General features: G+C 41.2%; 1 protein-coding gene and 1 pseudogene across 2 annotated transcripts in view; one reads left to right on the top strand and one right to left on the bottom strand.

The window, feature by feature from the left end:
* Nucleotides 1-4,798: 4,798 nt before the first annotated feature.
* Nucleotides 4,799-5,224, bottom strand: LOC131486315 (large ribosomal subunit protein eL32-like; annotated as a pseudogene).
* Nucleotides 5,225-10,701: 5,477 nt separating this feature from the next.
* The window catches only part of GFPT1 (glutamine--fructose-6-phosphate transaminase 1), a 52,507-nt gene continuing 36,997 nt past the window's right edge, over nt 10,702-26,211 (top strand). For both annotated transcript variants that reach the window (XM_058683848.1, XM_058683849.1), the window contains exons 1-3: nt 10,702-10,914; nt 21,721-21,828; nt 23,702-23,809. In XM_058683848.1, the coding sequence (XP_058539831.1) occupies nt 10,908-10,914; nt 21,721-21,828; nt 23,702-23,809 (223 nt within the window). In that variant the 5' untranslated portion in view covers nt 10,702-10,907. The remainder of the gene's footprint in view (nt 10,915-21,720; nt 21,829-23,701; nt 23,810-26,211) is intronic.

A 26,211-nucleotide genomic window follows, 5' to 3' on the forward strand; every position in this document is an offset into this window, starting at 1 on the left:
ATTTTTTTACCATAGAGGTAGCCAAAGTAGTAAATTACCCTTCTCTCTCTTTTTTTGTAACAATTCAGAGACAATAGTTCACAGACATTATCAGGATAGGAAAGAGGGAAATAACAGTGGTACCTTATATTTCTGGAATTCTGGTCTCCAAAAGTATGGATAGGAAGCTAGGGATGGAAACAGGAAGAACTCCAGCGTTTGTGAATGCTGGAATAAGGGTTGTATTTTTGTCCTTTGGTTCGTAGAACCAGACAGTGGGGTTGGAGAATTTGTTCCCTGAGCTAGTATAGATGAATTTAGGTCAGACTCTGGTGATTGCTCTGTAGACTAGGCACGTTAACATGCCCTTTAGAAGCTACAGGAAATGGAGACTGGAGAAGATGCAGCTAATGACGAGTCTTGGGTATGGCCATGAAATAGATGGCAGAGGTGGGGGGTGGTGAGTTAGATTACTGGAGGAGAAGAAATCATGGAACTGAGAGGCCAAGATACTGGGAAGATTTTCTGCAAAAGGGAGCAGCCATGGGGAACAAGGAGGAAAAGTGGGGGGAAGAATATTCTAGGCATACAGAGCAGTGTAAACAGAATCTGGCGGCTGTGAAATGTTTTTGGGAACTGCAAGAAGCTAAGTATGGCCTGAGTGCTTACCTGGAAATGGTACAGAAGTAGGCAGTGGGTGGAGGAGAGTGCTGCCGAAACTTGGTTGCCTACCCGGCATATACCCCTGCTTCTTACTGAGAGAGACCCTCCCAATGATCATTAAATTGTGATGTGACCAGGGAAGGTAGGTCCCACCTCAGGGGATAAATTATAAGTAATCTAAACCAGCCATTTTAACTCCTTTTCTCTTTGCCAGTCATTTGTCTAGGTGTGGACATACGACACAGCTCTCACCAAGGAGCTGGAAGAGAGGGTCTAATGACATGTTTTAAAATTTTTTTTTAATGTTTATTTTTTAGAGAGAGAGAGAGAGTCAGAGTGTGAGTGGGGGAGGGGAAGAGAGAGAGGGAGACACAGACTCTGAAGCAGGCTCCAAGCTCCCAGCTGTCAGCACAGAGTCTGAGGTGGGGCTCAAACGCACAAACCGTGAGATCATGACCTGAGCTGAAGTCGGATGCTTCACCGACTGAGCCACCCAGGCGCCCCTAATGGCGTGTTTTTAAAAGATTTTCTTCCCTAATTAAAGAGATAGTTAATTTGCATAAGGAAGGCTGTTTCCCCATCAATTACTTCCTTTCCTGCTTGATATACTGTAGAATGAAGACTCGATGTCTAAAGCTTTGAGAGTCAACTTGGAATCATGAAAAGCCGGTCCACTGAGAATGGCAAAGAGGAAGGAAAAGAGGCCTGGATCCTTGAGGACATTATTGACCTTTGAGCTAGCCTGGGAACCACCCATTTTCAGAGTATCATGTGAGATAAGAGGTTTCTTGTTATTAACAACTACTGTTGTCAGGTATTCTGTCACTTGAGGCTGACTGCCTTTTAACAAAGAACCTTGGTAAAACATGGAGGACTTGGTACCTAATTTTACTGCTTTATTTTTTGGCAGATAGTGCCAAATACCAATCTTAAAACAAATTGGGGCACCTGGGTGGTTCAGTCGGCTAAGTGTCCCAACTTCGGCTGAGGTCATGATACCGGGGTTCTTGGGTTTGAACCCCGCATCGGAGCCTAGAGCCTGCTTCAGATTCTGTGTCTCCTTCTTTCTCTGCCCCTCCCCCACTTGTGCACACATGCACATACTCCCCCCCCTCAAAAATAAACATTAAAAAAAGAAAATAAATTATTTTTAAATTGAGCCATGTTTTTAATCAAAGATTAATGTAGAAGGTATGGTTTTATCAGGTAAAAGCTTTTATTTTGGATGTTTAAGTTACACTTAATATTCTCCTAAATAGTCCCAAAGAAAGGAAGTAATAATCACCATTAGTTGTGTTTGGTGAACACAAAAATTAATCCCCCCAAATGTAGAAAATCTTGCAATAATTATTGAAAACACTTTACAAATATGGGACATTTCAATAGGTATTTGAAACTAAGATCATTGGCTAAGAGTCAGCCAAGCACTTGGAGAATTTTTCGCTAATGAAAATTAGGATGGGGCCCTATCCAGAATGACAAGGAACAAAATATTTAAAAATAGCAAACTTTCATTGGCATTCACTATGTGACAAACACTATTCTAAGCACCTTACATTTATGAAATCATTTAATCCTATGAGATCGGTAACTATTATTGTCCCCATGAGGCACAGGGAGAAGTACGTTTTCCATTGCCATACAACTTCAGTGGAAAAAGCCAGGAACATGAACCCTGGCATTCTGGCTGCAGAGCCTATGTGCATTGCTACTATACTATTTTGCCTTAAGGGGATTGGACCCACATACCCCTCCTGAGTATTCCTACCTGAGAGGGGAGAGAGCATTCCTTGTCTTCATAGCCGCTGCTTTTTAGTGGGCCAAGTCTTTTCCATCTTTTATTTGCTCCTGACCCTGAGCGGGCCAAAGTGGTGGTATGTGCGTGTGTGTCCTTTTCATCTTGTTTTTTGTTTTTTGTTTTCCTTTTCCCAGCAATATGAAGCTAGCTGCTCTTCAGTCCAGTGGGAATTTACATCCCTTTGGGAAAAACCAGCTTTATACTTACATTTCCCCACAGCAGAGTTATCTGTGGAATCTCCACAGGGTGCTTGCAGGCTCTGCACAAGTGCCTTTGTGTCCCCTGAAAGAAACTAGAAAATATATTTTGCTTTTTCTGTCACCTTACATTTTTAGTGCTCTTTCAGCTTTAGGCACCTCCCTGAATGGTCTGCTTCCATTCCAGCTCTGGTCACTTCCTACAGAACAGAAATAGTACGTAGGACTAGTTAATCTCATAGTTCCCCATTTGTGGACAATTTTTTGGCAGTAGAATGAGTTTCCTTCTAGCAGAGCTAGAAAGCTCTGCCCTAGGTTCCGCCTACCAGGAAAATTTGGAGGCACCCCAGAGAGGAATATAGGGGAGTATACTAGTTCTAGTCGGAGTCCGCATCTTTTATTCCTAAACCTGAGGTTTCCTAGCAGAGCAGTCAAGGCTGTGTTCATCTGCTATCGTGGGCATCTTTTGTTTGTGTCTTCCAGGTGTCCCTTCTTCATTTTCTTAGCAACACCTTCCCCTTTCCTTTAAGGAAAAGGAGGCTATGCGGTGCTGATAGGACTGTCTGATCACAGCGTCCTACCCTCTGCCACAGGAGTGAGTGGGGTATAGGAGTCTGTACTGGACTGATTAGAATCCTTGCCTAGAATATGAAAAGGGAGGATGGAAGAATAGCCTCTCTCCCCTTGGACTGTAAGCTGTTAACATGTGATTCCAGAGTTGTTTGCGGGTCATTTCCCTGTACATAAGGTCAGGGAGAGAATCAAAGAGAGTTCTGACAACACTGTTTTTGTCTCTGGATATAGGTGTGCCTGAAGCTGTATCCCTGTCCTTTCCAATGATATTAGCCAATAAATCCCCTCCTCACCTACCTGGAGGGGATTTCTGTTATTTGTCATTGAGAGGTATCCTTTAGAAATTAAAAGTACATATATTCAGCCTTGAGGAAATCAGTAAGATCAACTTTAAGTCGATGTATTAGGGTTTTCCAGAGAAACAAAACAAATTGTATGCATGAATGTATGTATCTCTATCCATCTATCTATCTATCTATCTATCTATCTATCTATCTATCTTTATTTCAAGGAATTGGCTCATGTAATTATGGAGGCTGGCAAGTCTGAAATTTTCAAGGTGGGCTGTCAGGCTGGAGACCAGGGAAGAGCCAGTGTTGTAGTTCAAGTTCAAAGGCTATCTGCTGGCTAATTCCTTCTTAGTCTTTTGTTCTATTCAACTGATTGGATGAGGCGCACCTACATTATAAAGAGCAATCTGCTTTACTCAAAGTCTACTGATTTAAAGCTTTTTGTTTTTGTTTTTGTTTATTTTGAAAGAAAGTGTGAGAAAATGTGCCTGAGTGGGGGAGGGGCAGAGAGAGAGAGAGGGAGAGAGAATCCTAGCACACTCTGCACTGTTGGCGTGGAGCCTGATGAAGGGCTCGAACCCATAAACTGCAAGATCATGACCTGAGTTGAAATCAAGAATCAGACGCCCAACCAACTGAGCCACCCAGATGCCCCCAAGGTCCACTGATGTAAATATTAATTTCATCCAAAAGCACCCTCACATAAACATCCCGAATAGTGTTTGACCAAATATCTGGGCATTGTGGCTCAGCCAAGTTGATACATAAAATTAACCATTACAGTGGATAAAGTTTGCTTTCATTACCAACTTATTTCTGATTCCTTCTTCCATATCTTAGCCCCCTCTCTCCACACTATCATACTCAATTCCACATGCCCTTATGTTGTCCCTTTCTTGCCCAGTGTCATGAACCAAGGTGATCTGTCCACATCTGACCTCTTACTGATTTCGGAATCAACTTCATCCTCATCAAAACTCTCATTTCCTTAGTGACCTTTTCATACCTGATATCCAAATGAAAACTAATTCTATAGGTAGTGTCACTGTAAAGTGTTACTAGATGATAATGACATAATGTATATCTCCTGGGGAAAGGGGAGGTGCTCTGCATTAAATACAGAAGTACAGATAGTTTAAGCAAGGTGATAGGTAAGGAGCAGAGGTAATTCTGGATGAGGGAACTTTTTGGTGCCCTTAAGACCTCATTTTGTGACTATCTAGTTCTCTATAGTCATTCCCTAACTATTTAACATCTGGTTTCCTTTTTTTCTCTTTTTTTTTTGTAGTTTTATGGTTTTATATGACATGCACATAAGCTGTCTGTTCCTTTTCTTCTCTGCACAGCCTGGCATTGGGATTGGTGATTTTGATAGCCAGCTGGGCTGCTCTTTCCACAATGGCTTTGTGGTTCTTGGAGGAGACATTGTGAAATCTCTGCACAGTGAGATTTGTTGCACATCAGCAACACTTCAAGCTCCTTGACGTTGACCAGGAACTTCCGGAAGTCACTAGGCAGCATGTGCTTTGTCTTCTTGTTGCTCCCGTAACCAATGTTGGGCATCAAGATCTGGCCCTTGAGTCTTCTGTGCACTCTATTGTCAGTGCCTCTGGGTTTCCGCCAGTTGTGCTTAATTTTGATATATCAGTCTAACTGGCGCTGAATGGACTTCTTGGTCCTCTTTTTAACAATTTGGGCTTCACCAGAGGTCTGAGGATGGCCATGATGCTGAGTAGGAGATGGTTGCCACTTCCACAGGAAGTGCTAAGGAAAAGAAGAGCTGGTCTCCTTTATAATGCTTCCTTTCAAAAAGGAGCAAATGCAAAGATGGAGGAGAATCATAGGCCTTTTTTAGGGAACTTCGGTAGACCTGGACTATAAGACACTTGACTAGAGGGGTGGGAAATGATGCTGATCAAACTGGCAGGAATGAAGTCCTGAGTGACTATGTGTGTGTACGTAGGGGTCTGGACTTAATCTTGCAGGTGGAGGATACCCACAGAACTTGAAGCATGGAGAAACAGAATCAGATTTGTGTTTTTGAAAGGTCACTTTGGTGTGAAGGTATGTATGATGAATTGGGATGATGGTGGAACCAAAGGGGTTCACTTAAGAGGTCTTTCTGAGGCCTTGACTGCTGCCTTTTGTTCTTGTGTCCATTTCTTCCATCTCATAGGTGTCAGTGATTTCACCTGTTTCTTTTCCTTGGATACCACCATCTTCTCTGAACACTGGGGTACATTTCTCCACTAAAAATCAGGACATTTGTGTCCCTGTTCCCCACATTCTTGTCTTGCACAGGCCTTGCTTTTTAAATTGAGATATAACAGACATATTAGTTTCAAGTATACAACAGAATGATTTGATATGTGTATATATTGCAAAACATCGCCACAATAAGAAATCTTAACACCCATCACCAAACACAGTTATAATTTTTTTCCTATGAGGCAAGCTTTTAAAAATTTTTTTAAATGTTTATTTTTGAGAGCAATCGAGAGAGAGAAAAGAGAGGCAAAGCGTGAGCAGGGGAGGGGCAGAGAGAGAGGGAAACACACAATCTGAAGCAGCTCCAGGCTCTGAGCTGTCAGCACAGAGCCCAACGCGGGGCTTGAACTACAAACCTTGAGGTCATGACCTGAGATGAAGTTGGACGCTTAAATGACTGAGCCACCCAGGTGTCCCCCTGTGATGCAGACTTTTAAGATCTACTGTCTTAGCAACTTTCAAATATACAGTACAGTATTACTCAGTATAGTTGTCATCCTGTACATTACATCCCTAGGACTTATAACTGGAAGTTTGTATCTAGGACTTTTAAATTTTAATAATTTTATTGCTGTTCATTATTGGGATTCAGATAAGGCAAACAAAATTCACAAACATGGGGGCATTTAAAAATCTTATAAAGTATTTTATTATTTAAAAAAATTTTTTTTAATGTTTATTTTTGAGAGACCGAGACAGAGATTGAGCATGGGAGGAACAGAGAGAGGAGACACTTTCTGAAGCAGGCTCCAGGCTCTGAGCTGTCAGCACAGAGCCTGACATGGGGCTCGAACCCACAAACTGTGAGATCATGACCTGAGCCAAAGTCAGATGCTTAACTGCCTGAGACACCCGGGCACCCTTTATAAGGCTATTTTAATTATGGTTCTCCATTTCTTTAGAAATGGCAGCTGGAAGCCATGATGGCCTTCTGCTCATCAGGCTGTAGTACATGGAGGAGACCAAGAGCCATCAGGTTTAACAGGACAAATCTGTGAGCAGGGAAACGGACTTACATAAAGAGATGATGCATGACGCCCTCCTTACCATTCCTGTTTTTTTTTTTTTTGAAGTACAGTTTAGAATTTTTGATGAGAGAGAATCAATATCTTCAGATGTTTGAATTAGACCCAGATGTTCCCTTTCCTTCACAGAAAATTTATTTTCTTCTCCAGCCCCTAGTCCCAAAGGTCCAGCTAAGGCAAAGCTCTATAGAGATGGGGGTCAGACAAACAGAGTTCTTTCACATTAGTGTCTTGAATGGAGCATAGTTATAAAGGGCTCTTTGTTGCACTGGGTTAGGAAAATATTGGCTTTCAAAGTTTCTCTCAACCTCCTTCTTGCCATACAGCCTGATGGGCAGAAGGCCATCAAGGCTTCCAGTTGCCTTTTATAAAGAAATGGAGAACCAACAGTATTATTAACTATAGTCACCAAGGAGTCAAAGTATGATTCCAGTGTCTGAACAACACCTTTCTGCACTGCTACCAAACCTGCTGATGCCACAAAGAAAGTGCTGGCAGTACCACCACAGTTCTCATGTTCAAACTAAGATACTATTGAACCTCTTGCTTTTCTCTTGTTTGTTACCTTGACTCCTTGGTAATATCGCTGTGGTCTCACTAGAAACTCTTGGATGAAGGTTCTGAGGCTAAGATGTACATTTGCAGTGTTTTACGTCTTGAAGTAAGAAATGTGTTGTCTGTTAACAAACAGCTGTTTTTTTTAAACTTTGGGGTTATTTAAGGACCTGTTTAAGGGCCTGAAATGTTAAAGGGCTCTTAGGTGATAAATACTTTGATTAGTGAAATGTTATATTTTTCAGCCTCTCCTTGAGGCAACTAATAAAAAGGCATTTTTTTCCCTCTAAGAAAATCTGAAAAGTCCTTTGTTCACTTGATCATATAACCAACCATAGGAAGTCAGTTCTGCTAAGAAATATGGCTCTTTTTTCACTCATTGAAAAACATGTTTTTAAAGATTTTTTCAATTCTTTTTTTAAATTTATTTTTTAAAATTAAAGTTAGTTAGCATATAGTGCAACAATGATTTCAGGAGTAGATTCCTTAATGCCTTTTACTCATTTAGCCCCTCCCCAACCCCTCCAGTAACCCTGTTTGTTCTTGATATTTAAGAGTCTCTTACGTTTTGTCCCGCTCCCTGTTTTTATATTATTTATGTTTCCCTTCCCTTATGTTCCTCTGTTTTGTATCTTAACGTCCTCATATGAGTGAAGTCATATGATTTTTGTCTTTCTCTGACTAATTTCACTTAACATAATACCCTCTAGTTCCATCCACGTAGTTGCAAATGGCAGGATTTCATTCTTTTTGATTGCCGGGTAATACTCCATTGTAGATATATACCACATCTTCTTTATCCATTCATCCATCGATGGACATTTGGGCTCTTTCCATACTTTGGAAGCACTATTGTTGATAGTGCTGCTGTAAACATGGGGGTGCATGTGCCCCTTCAAAACATCACACCTGCATCCCTTGGATAAATACCTAGTAGTGCAATTGCTGGGTTGTAGGGTAGTTCTATTTTTAATTTTTTGAGGAACCTCCATACTGTTTTCCAGAGTGGCTGCACCAGTTTGCATTCCCACCAGCAGTGCAAAAGAGATCTTTCTTCACATCCTCACCAACATCTGTTGTTGCCTGAGTTGTTAATGTTAGTCATTCTGACAGGTGTGAGGTGGTATCTCATTGTGGTTTTGATTTGTATTTCCCTGATGGTGAGTGATGTTGAGCATTTTTTCATGTGTCTGTTAGCCATCTGGTTGTCTTCTTTGGAGAAGTGTCTATTCATGTCTTTTGCCCATTTTTTCACTGGATTATTTGTTTTTTCGGTATTGAGTTTCGTAAGCTCTTTATAGATTTTGGGTACTAACCCTCTATCCAATATGTCATTTGCAAATATCTTCTCCCGTTCTGTCAGCTGCCTTTTAGTTTTTCTGTTTCCTTTGCTGTGCGGAAGCTTTTTATTTTGATGAGGTCCCAACAGTTCATTTTTGCTTTTGTTTCCCTTGCCTCTGGAGATGTGTTGAGTAAGAAGTTGCTATGGCCAACGTCAAAGAGGTTTTGCCTGCTTTCTCCTTGAGGATTTTGATGGCTTCTTGTCTTACATTTAGGTCTTTCATCCATTTTGAGTTTATTTTTGTGTATGGTGTAGAAAGTGATCCAGATTCATTTTTCTGCGTGTCACTGTCCAGTTTTCCCAGCACTACTTGCTGAAGAGACTATCTTTATTCCCTTGTATATTCTTTCCTGCTTTGTTAAAGATTAGTTGGCCATAAGCTTGTGGGTCCATTTCTGGGTTCTCTATTCTGTTCCATTGATCTGAGTGTCTGTTTTTGTGCCGTACCATACTGTCTTGATGATTACAGCTTTGTAATACAGCTTGAAGTCCGAAAGATTTTATTTTTTTAAGTAATCTCTTCTCCCAACATGGGACTCAAACCCACAGCCCCAACGTCAAGAGTCTCATGCTCCACAGACTGAGCCAGCCAGGAGCCCCCAAAACATTTTTGATCTATTATTTTGTGCTAGGGTTTATACTAGGTGTTGGATATGCAAAAGCTTGGTCTAGCCTCAATAAAATTAGCCCAGTAGGGAAATACACAAGAAATAAAATGTCAGTAGTATATTGATTTTAAGGGAGCAGGTCAGAGAATGAGAGAGGTTAATACATGTCCTTAAATCTGTCTGAGGAGACAAGATAGATTTTCCCCAAGAAGTAGTAGCATTTAAGTAGAGACGGGGTGGGGATTCCACAAAGAGAAACCGATGTGTACAAAATATTTGAGAATGCTGGCCCAGTTGGGAAACTGAGTAGCATTGTTGGAATGTAAAGTGCCAGGAGGTGGGGTAGAAAGACAGCAAATGTGAGGCAAGGCCAGCTATCTGGGGTCAGAAGTCCATGCCATGTTCTGTATGCCAGTCAAGTTTTTATTTGATTCCAATCTGGAGCCATTAATAGTTATGATAACCATCTACATTTGACTAAAGATACCATTTAAATCTTCCTAGAGCAAATGCTTGAGTAATAAATTCTCAAAAACATCATCTCTCTCTGATTAAGTCTGTCTTGGCAGGACCGGTTCATTAATTCACAGAATTAATCGTCAGTGAGTCAAGTGTAAGGCTGTCAAATCTAAGCAATTACTAGTCTTCTCAGGTGGGCCGTCAGAAGTCTGGGCCAGCAGAGTTTCATAAGTCCAGGAGCAGTGTTGTATCGTTTTGCCTTACATTTCCCCACCCTACCCCCTCTGCAAAAAAACTGGGGGTTAGGGAGGAAATGGATGGGGGTGAGGATAGGGTGAGGAGGGCGTTTAGAGGCCAAGCATATTACATAGAGCTTAAGTAGGTAACTGAATTGCCTGTCACCCGAAAGACTGGCCGAACCTGAATGGCGCTTTGCATCAAGAATTTTGATACCTTTCTTCCCTACTTCGCTCAATTTTCTTTGCAATTTTTCTCCAGCCTTATGTTCCTTTTTCATCCTGACTTGTTTATTTGTCCCTCAGGATCCCTTTTTTCAGGCCTCCCGCTTTCTTCCTCCTTTTTCCGCCGCTTCGTGGGGTGCCGGAGCCTGGGGCCTTGGGCTGCATTGGGCGCGTGCTCCCAGGCTATTTGCTTTGCTAACAACTCCATCCTGTTTCCTTAACGCCCGTCTTTCCCTGCCAGCCACCGAGTTTCTGCCTCCCCCACAGCGTGGTTCCTCCAGCTGCTCGCCTGGGGGCCAGGCGGCTGTAGGAACTCCAAGCGGATGCGGCCGCTGGCTGGTGCCACGTCTTCGCCGCCAGCAGGCCAGCGCCTGCGTGGGCTCGGGGGCGGGGCGGGGCGGTGCGGGGAGGCGGGAGCTACGCGTGAGCGGCGCGGACGCGGCCCAATGGGATTCGCGGGAGGCGGCGGCGGCGGCGCGGTGCGCGCCGAGGGGCGGGGCCCGTCGGCAGTTGCTGGCGAGCCCGGGAGGCCGAGAAAGGCTGTCGTTGCCTCGGCCGTCGCATCCCCGAGGGAGTCGTGTTCGCGTGCCCCCGACCCCCAAGCTCGCCGATCGCCCCCGAGGCTCCTGTGTACGCACCTGACCTCGCCAGCTGCTCGCCGCTCGCCTGCGGACCGTGCCTTCTGCATCATGTGCGGTAAGGGGGCTGCGGGCGGGGGGCGTGTTGCGGGGCGGTGCTGGGGTGCGGTACGGGCGCCGCCGAGGCCGGAGGCGCTGGCGGGAGCTGGAGTGGGGAGGGTGTGAAGTCTGGGTGCTGGGTGCGGAGGCCGGCCTGTGCGAGCGGGGGTGGGGGTGGTGGACCTAGTAGGGCACCTGAGAGGAGGGCGGGCCCTAGAGGGGATCTGGGGGGCCAAAGGGACCGGTTTTGCGCGGAGAAGGGAAACAGAAGGTAGATAAATGTCTTGGAAAAGGAGAGAGGGCAGAGGGAACTGAAGTGTGGAGGGGTTTGCCTTCAAAAGAGTACATCAGGTGAGTGAGGCAACCTGTGGAACATCAGGTGAGATCTCTCGAACTTATCTTGCATTCTTCTAGGATTTATCTTTTAAATACATTTATTTTTAGTTGCTTTCTTTCGGGCAGGCCCAGTAGAAGACAGAACTATACATAGCTAGAGCTACGACAATGGCATTATAATACACAGTCTTACTTCCTGCTACCCCCTGTCTCAACAGAAACCATTGCTAATCAATAAGTTGGTGAATGGGCTTAGACCTAATCCTCTAGTGGAAGAGACCTGAAAGTGACCATAACATGCTTTATCACGTGCATTTGCACCCATTTAAAACACTTACCTATGAACATTGTTGGTGCACATTTAATAAATGTTTTATCAAGAGCAGTTAAAACATATGTCCTTGTATGCTATGTTTTGAGACTTAGTAGTTTTAATGTTACCTAAAACTGGTAGTAAAGGGAACTGTCAGAATTATATCTGAAATGATTGATAAGCACTAAAATAGGTATTAACTTGGCCATTGTCAGTAAAAATAATTGTATTCTTACCTCTTTCATTGAAATTTACAACTAACCTTATCCCTGGAAGAAGGAGTGCTTTTTTAAGAAGGGAAGTAGGATTGTAATGGAATTGAAGCTATCTGGGAAACATTCTTTATAGCCTTTTGGAAGAATACCCCAGAGGAGGTAGCTTGTACTCATTAGTTTATATTTTTCCTGTATTTAACTTTATGCTAATTTCAGCTTCTGAAAATAAGGAGCAGGTTTAGAGTAGATTTAAAAAAAAACCTCAAAAACAGAAACATCTATAAATAGTTTCTGAAATTATTGGATTGGAGCTGACTTTACGATCATGTATACTTTTGTTATGTCTGATTAGTAGAGTGGCTTTGAAAAACACATTAGTTTGTAGTTGTGAAGTAGTGAATTTGCAAAACTGGCTAATCCCCAAGATGACTTTTCCTGAATGATGAGGTGTGAGCCTAGTTAAATACCAGGCTTTCTGCTTGCAGGTCATCTTGTTCCAGGAAAAAAGGGAGTCGGAGTACCATAAAAGAAAAAGTCAGATTTGCTTTAGAAAGGTTCAGATAAGGGTGAGGCTGTGAGGGTGGAGACTAGATAAGTAAGAGTTTTCACACAGCCAACATCCCCATTCCATAGAGTTTTACTGTTGAGGAAACTGATGGGTTGTAAAGAAGTAGTATTTTGGGGGGATGGGTGGGAGGGGAAAGTGGGTGATTGGCATTGAGGAGGGCACCTGTTGGGATGCCCCAATTGGTTTATTGTATGGAAACCAATTTGACAAATTTCATATTAAAACAACAACAAAAAGTAGTATTGGAAGCATTTCTAAGGTCCTGCTTGTAACCCAGAACAGAGTTTTGCATGATTCTAGGAACGAGGTTCAGAATGTATTTCCTTTTTAATGTAAATTCTAAACTGAACTGTTAAGACATGGTCTTTATATTCTTCCCGCATCTCAATCATTGAAATAAAATTTCTAGACAGAGGAAGTGAGTGGGAATGAAATTAGATGGGAAAATTTAGAAGTTTCTTTTTGCCATGTTATTTTAATTCCAGTACAGTTAATATACAGTATTATATTAGTTCCAGCTGTACGATATAGTGATTCAACAATTCCATACATCACCCAGTGCTCATCACAGACGGGTACCCTCCTTAATCTCCAGTACCTATTTTACCCATCCCCCCACTCATAGTTTTACCTTCTGATTACCTGCTGCCTAGTTTTCCCAAAAGATTATTTTGTTTCAACACTGTAAAATGTTGAAGCAGAAGAATGAAGATTTTGTGATATGCTTTTTCCAATCAGATGTACTGATAAGACTGTCATAATGTTTACCAGCTTGTGTTGAGATGTTAATAGTGTTGCTCAGGAAAAAAAAGATTATATGGTCAAGTAAATGAGGTAAGCAATAGATTAAACAGTGTTGAACTGGCTGTTTTTATTGGAGAGTTTCTTGGAACCTTTAGTGGGCTATTAAGTGTTGTGAATCTCCTAGAGAATAGTGTGCCTGTTTTCCAAATTTATTTTATCTTCTTATTCTTGGTTCTTAGAATACATTTTGTCCTTTTTTTTTTTTTTTAAATATTTTTTTAAGTTTATTTATTTTTGAGACAGAGAGACACAGAGCATGAACGGGGGAGGGTCAGAGAGAGAGGGAGACACAGAATCGGAAGCAGGCTCCAGGCTCTGAGCCATCAGCCCTGAGCCTGACGCGGGGCTCGAACTCACAGACCGCGAGATCGTGACCTGAGCTGAAGTCAGATGCTTAACCGACTGAGCCACCCAGGTGCCCCCATTTTGTCCTTTTTTATTTGTACTACCTTTTGTTTTGGTGAGAGATGGAAAGTCACTTAAGCTACCCCTAACTTTTAGCAGATTTGCTGTTGTTTTTTTATAAATGTAGGGTAATACTGTTCTTTTTCTTTTCTTTTTTAAAAAAGGTTTTTAATACATTTTTTTAAATGTTTATTTATTTTGAGAACAAGAATGAAGGGGAGGGGCAGAGAGAGACTCCCAGGCAGGCTCCATGCTGTCAGTGCAGAGCTCAGCATGGGCTCAATCTTACCTTTCATGAGATCATGACCCGAGCTGAAATCAAGAGTCAGATGCTTAACCGACTGAACCACCCAGGCGCCTGGTTTTTTTATTAATAAAAACTGCATTTCTTTCTTTCTTTTTTTTAATGTTTATTTTTTGAGGGAGAGAGAGATAGAATGTGAGCAGAGGAGGGGCAGAGAGAGGGAGAGACACAGAATCCGAAGCAGGCTCCAGGCTCTGAGCTGTCAGCACAGAGCCTGATGTGGGTCTTGAACGCACGAACCATGAGATCATGACCTGAGCTGAAGATGGAAGCTCAGCCAATTGAGCCACCCAGGCCCCCCTCAAAACTGCATTTCTCAATTTAGTTTTCTGACTCTCTTTGTTCCTTTCGCGCTTTCAAAACAGTATTCTCCTCAGTAAGGAAAGCATGCTTGATCCAGTCACTGACACAGCACACATGGAATCACCACAGTCTCCGCTGACATGTTTTTTTCATTTTAGACAATCTCTAAGAACTATAGGTCTCACAGCACAGACTCCTCAAAGTTGGCCTTGGCACACACCACATGTGGATTTTGGGGCTTTTCCAACCTCCTTGGTATAAAGGTAAACAGTTATATTACCAGGGGTTTGGGATAGCCTAGCATTGTTAAGAGGCTGTGTTATAGAATAGCCTATAGTGGTATGTCAAAGGCAGGACCATTCTGAATACCTCTAGACGTTGTCCCTGGAAGAGCAGGAATACCCTTCTGATCCAGTGGTGTATATAAATGGAATTTTGTAAATGAGGCCCTGTTTAGACGCAGTAAGGGAGCTTATAATTTAAATCCTTGGGGCGCCTGGCTGGCTCAGTTGGTAGAGCATATAACTTTTGATCTCAGGGTTATGAGTTCGAGGCCCACATTGGGTATAGAGGTTACCTAAAAAATACCTTGGAAAGAAATAAAAGTATCCTGAAATGCCTCCTTAAAAAGATTTTTGTAATTGGGGTGCCTGCATGGCTCAGTTGGTTAAGCGTCCGACTCTTTGTATTGGCTCAGCTCATGATCTCACAGTTCATGAGATTGGGCTCTGCACTGACAGCGAGGAGCCTGCTTGGGATTCTTTTTCCCTCTACGTGCGTGCATGCGCGCGCGCGCGCTCTCTCTCCCCCCCCCCCCCCCCCCACCGTAAACATTAAAAGAAAGATTTTTGCATTTATACTAAAAGCTTTGGAAGTAATTGAGGGATGCTGAGACTGGCCGATAGGGTAAATCATAGAACCAGTACTATTAATATATTCTTAGAAATTATACTGGATATAAAGTAGTTGTGAAAGAAAATGATTAATTGCTTAGTAAGTATTTCCTCAGTTGTGTTCTCTGGAAGGGAGAAGTTAATAGGTGCTGGTTATGAGCAATAGAAGGTGGGAGAGTTTTATAACACAAGTGTGGGAAATTCGGCTTTTGGAGAGTCACAATTAGCAAGATTAAAGTTTCTAGAAAGTTCTAGAAATAAACCTGTTAACTTGAACCCAGTATTTCTTAAACCTTTAATTATGGAACATTTCTTTCACTTTGTCCCTATTTAGCATCCCGCAAAATGGTGTTCTTTTTCTGTGGTTTGGGAATTTTTGACTGTACGTTTCAAGTACCTAGAAAGCATTAGAAGATATTTAAAGTGATGGCTTTATACTTGGTGCTTTGCCCTTCAGAGAGATGACTAAAATAAGGGAATTGCCTTCAAGGAATTGCTGTTGGATTGGAAGAAACAGTGAATACACCAGTGCAATACAAGGAATGCAACAGGTGTGGATGATACCAGGCATTTTTTGTTCATCATTCATTACCATGTTATAGACTACGAGTGGAATGAATAGAAATTCAGAGACTAGTTAGGCCAAGAATGTTTCAGGTAATGGGGTAGTACTCTTTTTTTTTTTTTTTTTTTTTTTAACTAATCTCTGTACCCAACGTGGGGCTCCAATTTACAATCCTCAAATCAAGAGTCACATGCCCTATCGACTGAGGCAGCCAGGCACCACAGGAGCAGTACTCTTATGTTGAGGAATAGTGCCAGCTGGTAGACTGTGAGAGATCTCATTGATGGCATTTACCCAACAGTGAATGGAGTCAGAAATAGGTTGAGAACTGTTGCCATGGGGTTTGAAAGAAGAAATAAAAATTCTAGGAAAAAGGGCCAAAAACCATATTTAGAGGCTGAAGAGTTCCAAAGTAGTGTATTGACTTGGACAGAGTCTGCAAAACAAGAAGAATGTCATTCATGTTTAATATTACAGAGAGAAATTGTATTTGGCTCTAAAGAAATTATTAGAAAACTTGCATGTATGAAGGCAGAGGGATCTGAGTTTGTATTGAGGAGGTGGGAGTATTGTGGAACTGAGGTCCCCTGATAGAGTTGAAGAGTTGAGTTCTAGCGCGGTGGTTCTTGACCTGTAAACTGTGAAGTTACTACAGGGCGTTCCCTGCTTAATTCATACTTTAAGCCTTTTCTATAAAATTGTACAAAAGATGTTCTACATCATTGGATAATAAAAATTCAACCCACTGTTATGTAGGGTCCTCAAAATATTTTGATGTTAATAAAAAGTTCTGTATGTAGAAAGTTGAGGAATCGCTTATCAAGAGTTACAACAGGTAGGAGAAACTGGCTTTCAGGGAGTAGTATGGGAAATGTTTCTCTATTTTGAGCTCATATGAGGAATAAGGCACCTTGGAGTGGGTTTGCCATGAGGGGGGGACCTGTGCCTGGGAAAGTGAAGATGTCGCAGCCGTGTCTGATGAGCTCTTGCTGGTCCTTGAAAACCCAGGGGAGGGTGTGGATCTCTCTCTCTCACCAGACTGTATCCATATCCCTAGTAAGTCGATAAGGTGAACAGCCTCTGCCGTGTCGAACAATGTAGGAAGGATAAGAGAGTATATACTGTTAAGATGAAGATGAAAGCTTCAATTCTGTAGGTGAGGATCTACTAAAAATTGAGGAAGAAAGCGGGAAGAGAAATGGGGATATGAGAATAGTCTAGATTCTAAGCTTTAGGATAATATCTGGAGAAGTTTGAAAGTTGGACCAGCAGTGAATTAACAGGGTTGGCCAGCAGTTGGGAGGGCCCCTACAGAAGTGGGCCTGAAATGGATGGACCTGAAGCGGATGGACTCTGCTGTAGGCCTGCTCGGGGACTCCGGAGTTAGAACACAGTGGGCCCAGAGGGGCTGGTTGTCAGGATGATGAAAAATTGTGGTCTGATGGGACTGGTTAGACAGAAGTGGGAGGGATGGAATGTTGGACGGTTTGCGGGCAGGAAGTGCGTGCTTTTTTTCCAGAAAGATGATGCCATAGGTAGGCTGTGAGGGAGTGTGTAATTAGAGATGTCAGGGTTTAAACAGTGCTTTGAGTTCCAGAGTGTTAAATGTGTAAGAGAGAAGTGTTACAGAGCTCCTTCCAGCGGCAGCGTGTATTTACAACAAAGTTGGGGACACTTGAACCAGCATTTTTGTAAATAGGGAAAAGATTTTAAACACTTAAAAAGCACTACTAATTGAAATTCCTCATTTTGTCACTCTGTATGTTATAATTTTTTCTTGGTGTTTTCAGGATTGTAGAAAATGTTATCTCAAATATTTCCTCTTTTAAAGGACTCTTACCTGTAGAGTGTGCCTCTGTGATTATAGTGCTGAATATGTTTTATGACAAGCATCAAGTTGATATGTATGTTTAATTACAGCATTATTTGTAGCTATGAAGAATCAGAAAAACCTCAACCAGGAGGGAAATGATTAGGTAAAATAAATCTATTAGGGAGTAGTGTGCAGCCATTAAATAGAATAGGTATATACTGACATAAAAAGATAGCCAACATCCTAAGTAAAAGAAACAGTATATATAGAGTCGTCACATTTATGTGTTAAAGAAGTGCCCTTTAGGGCGCCTGGGTGGCGCAGTCGGTTAAGCGTCCGACTTCAGCCAGGTCACGATCTCGCGGTCCGTGAGTTCGAGCCCCGCGTCAGGCTCTGGGCTGATGGCTCCGAGCCTGGAGCCTGTTTCCGATTCTGTGTCTCCCTCTCTCTCTGCCCCTCCCCCGTTCATGCTCTGTCTCTCTCTGTCCCAAAAATAAATAAAAAACGTTGAAAAAAAAAAAAAATTAAAGAAGTGCCCTTTAAAGCTATGTACATCTAGTTTTATATATGTATAGCTAAAGGACTGTACATATACAGAGGTTCATAGCTGAAGGATTCAGTTTGTATGGGATTAACAATGGATAGCTCCCTTGTATGGATATACACAATTTATCCTGTAGCATTTGTTTACTTTGAATCTTTAATGATGATTATGAATGGATTATAACTTTCAAAATGAAAGTTAAGTGGCATTGCAGATGGATTTTGATACAGAAAGTATAAAATTTAGAGAATGAATTTGAACACTTATCACTGGTAAATTATACTGTCTGAAGTCTCAAAATATTGAAGGTGTCAAAGGAAAAACATGTAAAAGTATTCTCATTTATAAGGACATAAATTCAGCCAGGCATAGGAACTTTAATAATTTAATTAGTCAACTAAGTTGCATTCAGTTTTCATTTCAGTACCGTTTAACAGCCTTTCAACCAAGTGTGTCTGTGACCCAGGTTGCATCTGTATATTTTGTTAAGCAGGGTGCTCATTAGTATTTTATGTCATTGACTTTAAGTTGCAGTTTTCCAAGAATTATCCCTGTAGGTGCAAGCATCCACTTCATTTAGGGGGATATTTATTTCAAGAATATTCCATTAATAAATAAGAAAACTTATACTTGGGAAGCACATGGTGATAATAGGAGAGGAAAATCTGTGCTCCATAAAACTAGTGTGTGTGGTATTGAAGGAGTTACCAAAGAGCAGTGGAGAGTTGATTTTTAGGCTTTTAGTAGTTAATCTAAAGTAGAACTGTTTGTGGGAGGTTTGAGAAGACAAGTCAAAGACCTGAAATGGGGCTCATTCTAGTGATTTCTATGCGAATAAGCACCATTTTGAGTTATGAATGCCTCCCTTGCGAACATGTCCTGTATGTCTGATTGGCTGGTTATTTGCCATTATATTTTCCCAGCTACCCCATGAGTACACATAACCCACCAATGCCAGCAGGTGCACTTGTCTCGGGCCAGGAGTCCTGGCGAGGGGCTGGTCTGTAAAATTGACAGGTTCAGTCTCTTTTATCTCTCATTTCTCTAAGTACGGAAGACTTAGATTAATCCCCTCCCCTCTGTTTTTTCTTTTTCCAGCTCTGTTACTTTGATCTTAGAAAACTTTTCTACATACGTTGTCCTTTTCTTCCTTTCAATTCCTGCCTGGTTATGTATGGAGAAATGTTGCTCTGACTTCTTCCTCTATGCTTCGTCTTCTTTTCTTTGTTCCAAAAGTGAGCCCCAAAATGACAGTGATAATTACCGATAATAGTAGTGCTTCCTCTCAAGGAAAAAGCAGGTTTTGAATTGGAACACGATATATAGTATTTTATTGAATTTAAGATGCCACCGATTGGGAAGTGCTCCATTATTATATAGATCACGAAGAAAGAGAATATGAATGTCTTAAAATCAGTGCTGTCAATATCTAAAGCCCTGAAAAGTATTCTGAAGATGCTTTCAGAATATGATATGCTAGATGATCTGATTGTCTTTACTAGTGACAACCTGAACATCACTAATAAGGGACTTATGGACAGTATAAAATACGTACATTGTGAGTAATTCTTGCCCTCAAATTTTAACCTAACTCAATCAAGTCTTTCTTTAGATCTGTCTCCCAATCTACAGGAACTACAAGGAATAGAGGAATTGGTTAGATTCTTTCTAGCTTAAGCAATTAGACACAGCCAGAAGGTGAGACATTCAACAAGAAAATTGGCCTCAGCTTGCCAGTAAGTTGGTGTCTGGGGGGAAGACAGGGCAGTAGGGGAGACCATTCTGGATTCAGAGAGACTTTTGAGACAGGACAATCAAATATGAGATGTGGTTGGCATTCCTCATGCTGCTGTTTTTAAAATGTGGACTTCTGGTGCGCCTGGGTGGCTCAGTCGGTTGAGTGTCGGACTTTGGCTCGGGACATGATCTCACGGGTTCATGCGTTCGAGCCCCGCGTCGGGCTCTGTGCTGACAGCTCAGAGCCTGGAGCCTGCTTCAGATTCTATGTCTCCCTCTCTCTCTGCCCCTCCCCCACTCATGCTCTGTCTCTCAGAAAAGAATAAATGGGGGCCCCTGGGTGGCCAGTTGGATAAGTGGTTGACTTTTGGTTTTGGCTCAGGTCATGACCTCATGGTTTGTGAGTTCAGGCCCCGAGTTGGGCTCTGCACTCACGGTGCAAAACCTGCTTCAGATCCTCTGTCTCCCTCTTTCTGGCCCTGTCCTGCTCATGTGCTTGCTCTCTCTCTCTCTCTCTCTCTCTCTCTCTCTCAAATAAACATTAAAAATTTTTTTAAAAAGTGAATAAGCATATAAAAATTAAAAAAAAAAATTTAATGTGTATTTATTTTTAAGAGTGAGAGAGACAGCGTGAGCAGGGGAAGAAGGGCAGAGAGAGAGGGAGACACAGAATCCGAAGCAGGCTCCAAGCTCCGAGCTGTCAGCACAGAGCCCGACGCAGGGCTCAAACTCATGAGATGATGACCTGAGCCGGGGTCGGATGCCTAACTGACTGAGCCACCCAGATGCCCCTAAAGAATTGTTTTTAATGTAGACTTCCTTTACCTATGTTCTACTGCTTGTTTTCTTTTCTGGTTCAGTTCGCATTGTACTAGTCCTTTTTATTCTAATTTTGTTTTTTCCAAATAAGTACTCCTTTTTTTTATGAATTCTCAGTAGGTGTTAACATGTACCATAATAGTTGTTTATCTTTGGTAGTATCTGGTGAACAAAAGATTCTAGCCGTTTTCCCTTAAGGAAATATTTTAGTCCATTTTTCCCTATTATTAAATTATTTAGGTTTTATTTTTCACATCTTTGATATTTATAAGTTGTTTATTGTTACTGATACTGATACCAGGATCATTGGCTATAAGAAAAATTATTCCATCTATATAGTTTTGTAGCATCCATGTGTTGCTTAAAATATTTCAGAAAATGTTTTAAACAATGCTCAATATATAGGACATAAACCACGAATTTGTTGATTGATTAATCTAAAATTTTTTTTTAAGTTTATTTATTTATCTTTGAGAGAGAGTGTGAGCAGGGGAGGGGCAGAGAGAGAGGGAGAGAGAGGGGGAATCACAAGCAGGCTCTGCATTGTCAGGACAGAGCCCGATGCGGGGCTCGAGCTCCCAAACCTTGAGATCATGACCTAAGCCAAAGTCAGACATTCAACCAGCTGAGCCACCCAGGCACCCCTGATTGGTTCATTTTTTTAAGTTAAATTTTCCCTGACAAAGTGGCAGTGATGGAAGATATGTGACTAGCTTTATAAGCTTTGCAAAAACTAAACATTTATTTGCTTTAGTCTTTTATATTAATGAGAAATACCTCTTTATAAATGTTTCACCACCTTTAAATAATTTGAAGTGAGAATTTTTCTTTTTTCCTTTCTTTGTTTCTTTGTTTCTTTCTTATTTCTTTATTTCTTATTTATTTTAAAGTTTAGAGCGAGAGTGCATGTGCACTGGGGAGGGGCAGAGAGAGAGGGAGAGAGAGAATCCCAAGCAGGCTCCACCCTGTCAGCACAGAGACTGATGGGGCTGGAACCCACAAACCGTGAGATCGTGACCTGGGCCAAAATCAAGAATTGGACGCTTAACCAACTGAGCCACCCATGTGCCTCTCTTTTTTAAAGATGACTCTAGCTTCATATTTCTGCACATCTTAGACATAATTATGCAGATGAAGATTTTGTCATAATTGTGTCAATTTTGTTTCATTAGTCAAATTTTTTATTAAATATTTGTTCATTTGCAGGTATATTTGCTTACTTAAACTACCATGTTCCTCGCACAAGACGAGAAATCTTGGAGACGCTAATCAAAGGCCTTCAGAGACTGGAGTACAGAGGATATGATTCTGCTGGTATTTCCTTTTAAAAAAATATTATAGGTTCTACATGATTCTTGAATCTATATAAAGAGGTTTTGTTCGTTGCCTAGATTCTTTAGTAATGTTAATTTTTGAGTAAACATAAAAAGAATTTTTATCTTTTATTATGTTCAAAGGGTTTATTCATGTAATTTCCACAGTATTACCATTTATATTACTTCTTATGGATATCTTCCTTTGTTGAGAATGTTACTATAAAAACATAAATCACCTGAGGCATGTTCATGGTAGAACAAAGTTCTTGAAGGCCTTACTTTATAAATTATCTTTTTTCTTTCTTGTAACTTTAATTTCTTTTTCTCTAAGGATTCCCTGCTCTTGGCATATAAACTTGCCTGAGATTCTTCCACCTTAAATAAATGGCAAAGCAAATAAAAATACCTTTTTGTCAGCTTAATGGTGTATTCTGGCTCCTTTCCTTAACCATGTTAGGGGTCCCCAAGACCACCTCCCAAGGAGGACTCAGCATATAGTTGTACTCACGACTAGGATTTATTCCAACAAGAGAATCCAGAGCAAAATCAGCAAGGAGAAAAGACACATGGGGTGAAGTCTGGAGGATATGAGGCACAACTTCTGAGCGTTTTCTCCTGTTGGAGTCACACATTGTGCACTTAATTCAGCCAGCTGTGACAACGTTGTGAAATGTGTATCACTGAAACCACTCAGTGCCCAAGCTTTTATTTGAGGCTGCTCGCATAGATCCCATCTGCCTAACACGTACCACAATTCTAGACTCCCAGAGTGGAAGCAGATGTTTAGTATAAGCCACATTGTTTGCAGTTAATAAGGTGCAGTAAACCATTCTTCATCAGTTAGGTAACCCTCCTGAAATCCCAGGTTCCCAGATGCCAGCCAAGGGCCAACTTTGCAGGCAGACCTTTCTAAGGAAAGCGGTGTCAGGCTTGCTATGTTAAGCCTTTTCTGTACCTTTGACATTGCCGAATGTAATGGGCACTCCCATATGTTGATGATGAATAACCCACATGTATTTCCCAAGCTGCAGACATGTATTTCCAGTTGCCTCTTAGAATTTTCTTCCTGGATAAACCATGATATTATAAACTTTGCATGCCCAGAAGTGAAATGAACATACTCCCCACGCTGTTCTTTCTGTATTCCTTTTATCAGCAATCATTCAACAAGTCCTGTGAGCCTAGAAGGTATCCCAGACCCAGCCTGCCTTCTCACATTGCATCCAGCCAGTTCTACCCTCAGTATCACTGATCTCTGTCTTCATCACCACTGTTTGGTTCAGGGCCTCCTCATTTTGCTTTCCTGTAGCTATCATCTTCTGACAGCTGTTCCTCCCTTTCAGTCTACTCCATTTCCAAAGAGAGTCTTCTAAGCATTTTTGGTTTCTCTACTTAAAACTACTCCATGCTTTTTTAGTACCTTTGGGTAACTTTTTCAAATTCTTACAAACTTAAGTAGAATTTCGAGGAATGTGTTCCCTGATTGTCCTTGTGTATTTTGCTTCTGAGGTAGGTGCCGATCTTCTGGGTTTCTCCATGGTGCTCAGGGTGCCACCCAAACCATAGTGCTTTTTTTTTCCCCCCCAATCCGTGGTACTTGTATCATATAATCCAAACCCACACTGTATTGTAATGATTTGTTCCCTCTCTTCTGAGTAGACCCATTAGAAATTTGAAGATAAAAATTGAATTAATTTCATTTTTGTTTCTAGCAGCTATCACGTTTCTTGACATATAATAGGTTTTCAGTAAATGTGAATTGATGAACAAATGAATGAGTTAGATGAAAAAATAATTTGTAATTAAAAGTTGTGTCTCACGATGATAATCTAAGTTTCTAAATCTAGCTTTTCTGCCTCTCGATGATTTAGGTGTGGGAGTTGATGGAGGCAATGACAAGGATTGGGAAGCCAATGCCTGCAAGATCCAGCTCATTAAGAAGAAAGGGAAAGTTAAGGCACTGGATGAAGAAGTTCACAGTAATGTACTTAGTTTGAATTTTGTCCCCTCTCCCCTCCCTTTGTTTCCTTCTCCCTCTCCTAACAAATTCCCTTTCCATATTTGGGGTTCATTTAAGAAAAGTGATGTTTAAAGTGGAAGGAAGGGAAGAAAAGTAGTTTTGTTATTATCTCTGCTAGTGTGCAGTATACCTTAGCTTCAAAAATGACCATAGTAACTAGGGGAGGAAATTAGCTAGGTACATTGTGTTCACAGCAAGCTCAGTATCCGAAAATGAAGGAAACACCATCCCTGAGGAAGGCCTTTCATAGGGCAAAGGTGTTTTTAGTGGTGCACTTATTCTAGTGTCTTCACTTTGGAGTAAATGCCTAGTTTGGACTTATAGTCAGTCTGGATGTTGCCCTTTTTAGTAGGTCTGCTATAATTAGGTAACTATCATGTTTTCTTTCAGATTTTCTTACTTCCCTGGTATAAAGTAGTTGCCCAGAGATACATGCTGCATTAAAGAGGATATACTTCTCAATATGTAGTTCATAACGTTATGCTTAAACATTTTAATTTTTCACAGGAAACTTCAAAACAAAACGAAAGCTTTGAAGTAAATTGGAAAAAAAAAAAAAAAACATTAAAAAAAATCTTCCACAAACCCCAGGAAGCAGTAGGTTTTTTATGTACCTGCTCAAATGGATGTCATGATAAAGGAGTGCAGGTAGAAGAGGAGAACGATAGACTTAGTCACTTTTTTTTCCACATAAGCCAAACATTTAGCCTTGTAGTACTTGTTTAACAAATTAGATCAATACTTACGTTGCATGTATTGTGGGTAAGATTAGTTTAGGGATGAGGCAGGCACCCAAATAACTATACTTCAAAAACTGTAGTATAACTATTCAGTCTACTGTGTGTACCTGTATACCAGGCTGATTATATAGTTTCCATAGGAGAGAACAAACAAATTGCTTAAGGATTCAGGGGAGAGCTAGGTCCCACTTGAAGTTGGGCACTGTTGGAGAGACTTGGGATATATAAGGAATGCCTACTGATTCTATGTGGGCAAAGAGGGTGAGAAGGGAGGACCTTCTGAATAGAAGAGTGTCGGCAAAGGTAAGAATAGGGAAGCCAAATTTGATGGAATGGTCCTTTCACTCTACATTATAGGTAGTTGAGTGTGGGAGGCTGGAAGGCAGATTGTGACCAGAATCACCATTTTTGTATAACAGCATATTGAGACTTGCCACCTCCCGAAGGAAAGTCAGAAAGAGAGTGGAGGATTGGGAACTTGCAGACATTGCTGGGGAATTTGTAACTGATAAATCACTTTGGAGAGGAAGCTGGCAGTATCTAAATGGAGATGCCTATACCCTGTGACCAAGTGCTTCCATTCTTGGGCGTATACTTGAAACTCTATGGATAAGGAGATAGGACAAGATTCATTGCAGCAAAATGGAGAAACAATCTAAATGTCTACCAGTAAGACAGCAGGAGACTAAGTTGTATGTGGTATAGTGAATGAACACATGTAGCTTTTGAAAGGAGTATACTGGATCTGGTTCTGCATATGGGAACATGGATAGGTTGTGGGAACCTAATGTTGAGTGAAAAAATGAAAAAAGCATCCTTAGAGATGTGTAAAGTTACTACCATTTAAAAAACAAAAGAATACTATCATTTGTGGACACATGTTACTGTCTCTATTAGACGTACAAAGGCACAGGTGGAGGAGTGCTCCATTAACCTGAGAATTCCCTGGGGAGGAATGGGATGGGGCCAGGGCATAAAGGAGGCACCAATTGCATTTTTTACATTTTAGATCTTAAAAAAATCTAGACCACAAATGGTTAGACGTTAACATTTGTTAACTCTGGGGGTGGGTATTTGGATGTTTATGGTATTCACCTTGTTACTTGTAGCAAGTTTCAGTTTTTGACCCGTTAAGACAAAAGAGAAAGGAAGTCATTTCAGAAAAGGCCATTAGATTGGTTATCAGCAACTTCTGACTTCAATAGTAATAGGTAACATTTATTATTGGTGTGTCCCAGACATTCCACTGAGTGCCTTACTAGTGCTTAGTATAACCCATGAAGTAGGTAAAACTATCATCTTCATTTTGTAGATGAGGAAATTGAAACACAGAAGTACTGTCATAGAGAGTAGGTGCTGTCATTAGGTGGTGTCGATAGTAAAGGCAGTGAGATTTGGTGGCGAAAGAAGGCTGTTATTCTAGGACGTGATAAAAATTTAAGATTGTTTTACATTTTACATCATGAGATGTAAAGCACGAATGGCTATATGTTAACATTTGTTATCTCTGGATGTCATCCAGACTTGGGTTCCAATCCTGTTTCTGCTTCCTATTAGCTATGACCTAGGGCAGGTTCTCTGACCTCTTAGAGCCTCAGTTTCTTTATAAAATGGGGACAGT

This window comes from Neofelis nebulosa, chromosome 9, assembly GCF_028018385.1.
Source record: "Neofelis nebulosa isolate mNeoNeb1 chromosome 9, mNeoNeb1.pri, whole genome shotgun sequence".
NCBI classification, from domain to species: Eukaryota; Metazoa; Chordata; class Mammalia; order Carnivora; family Felidae; genus Neofelis; species Neofelis nebulosa.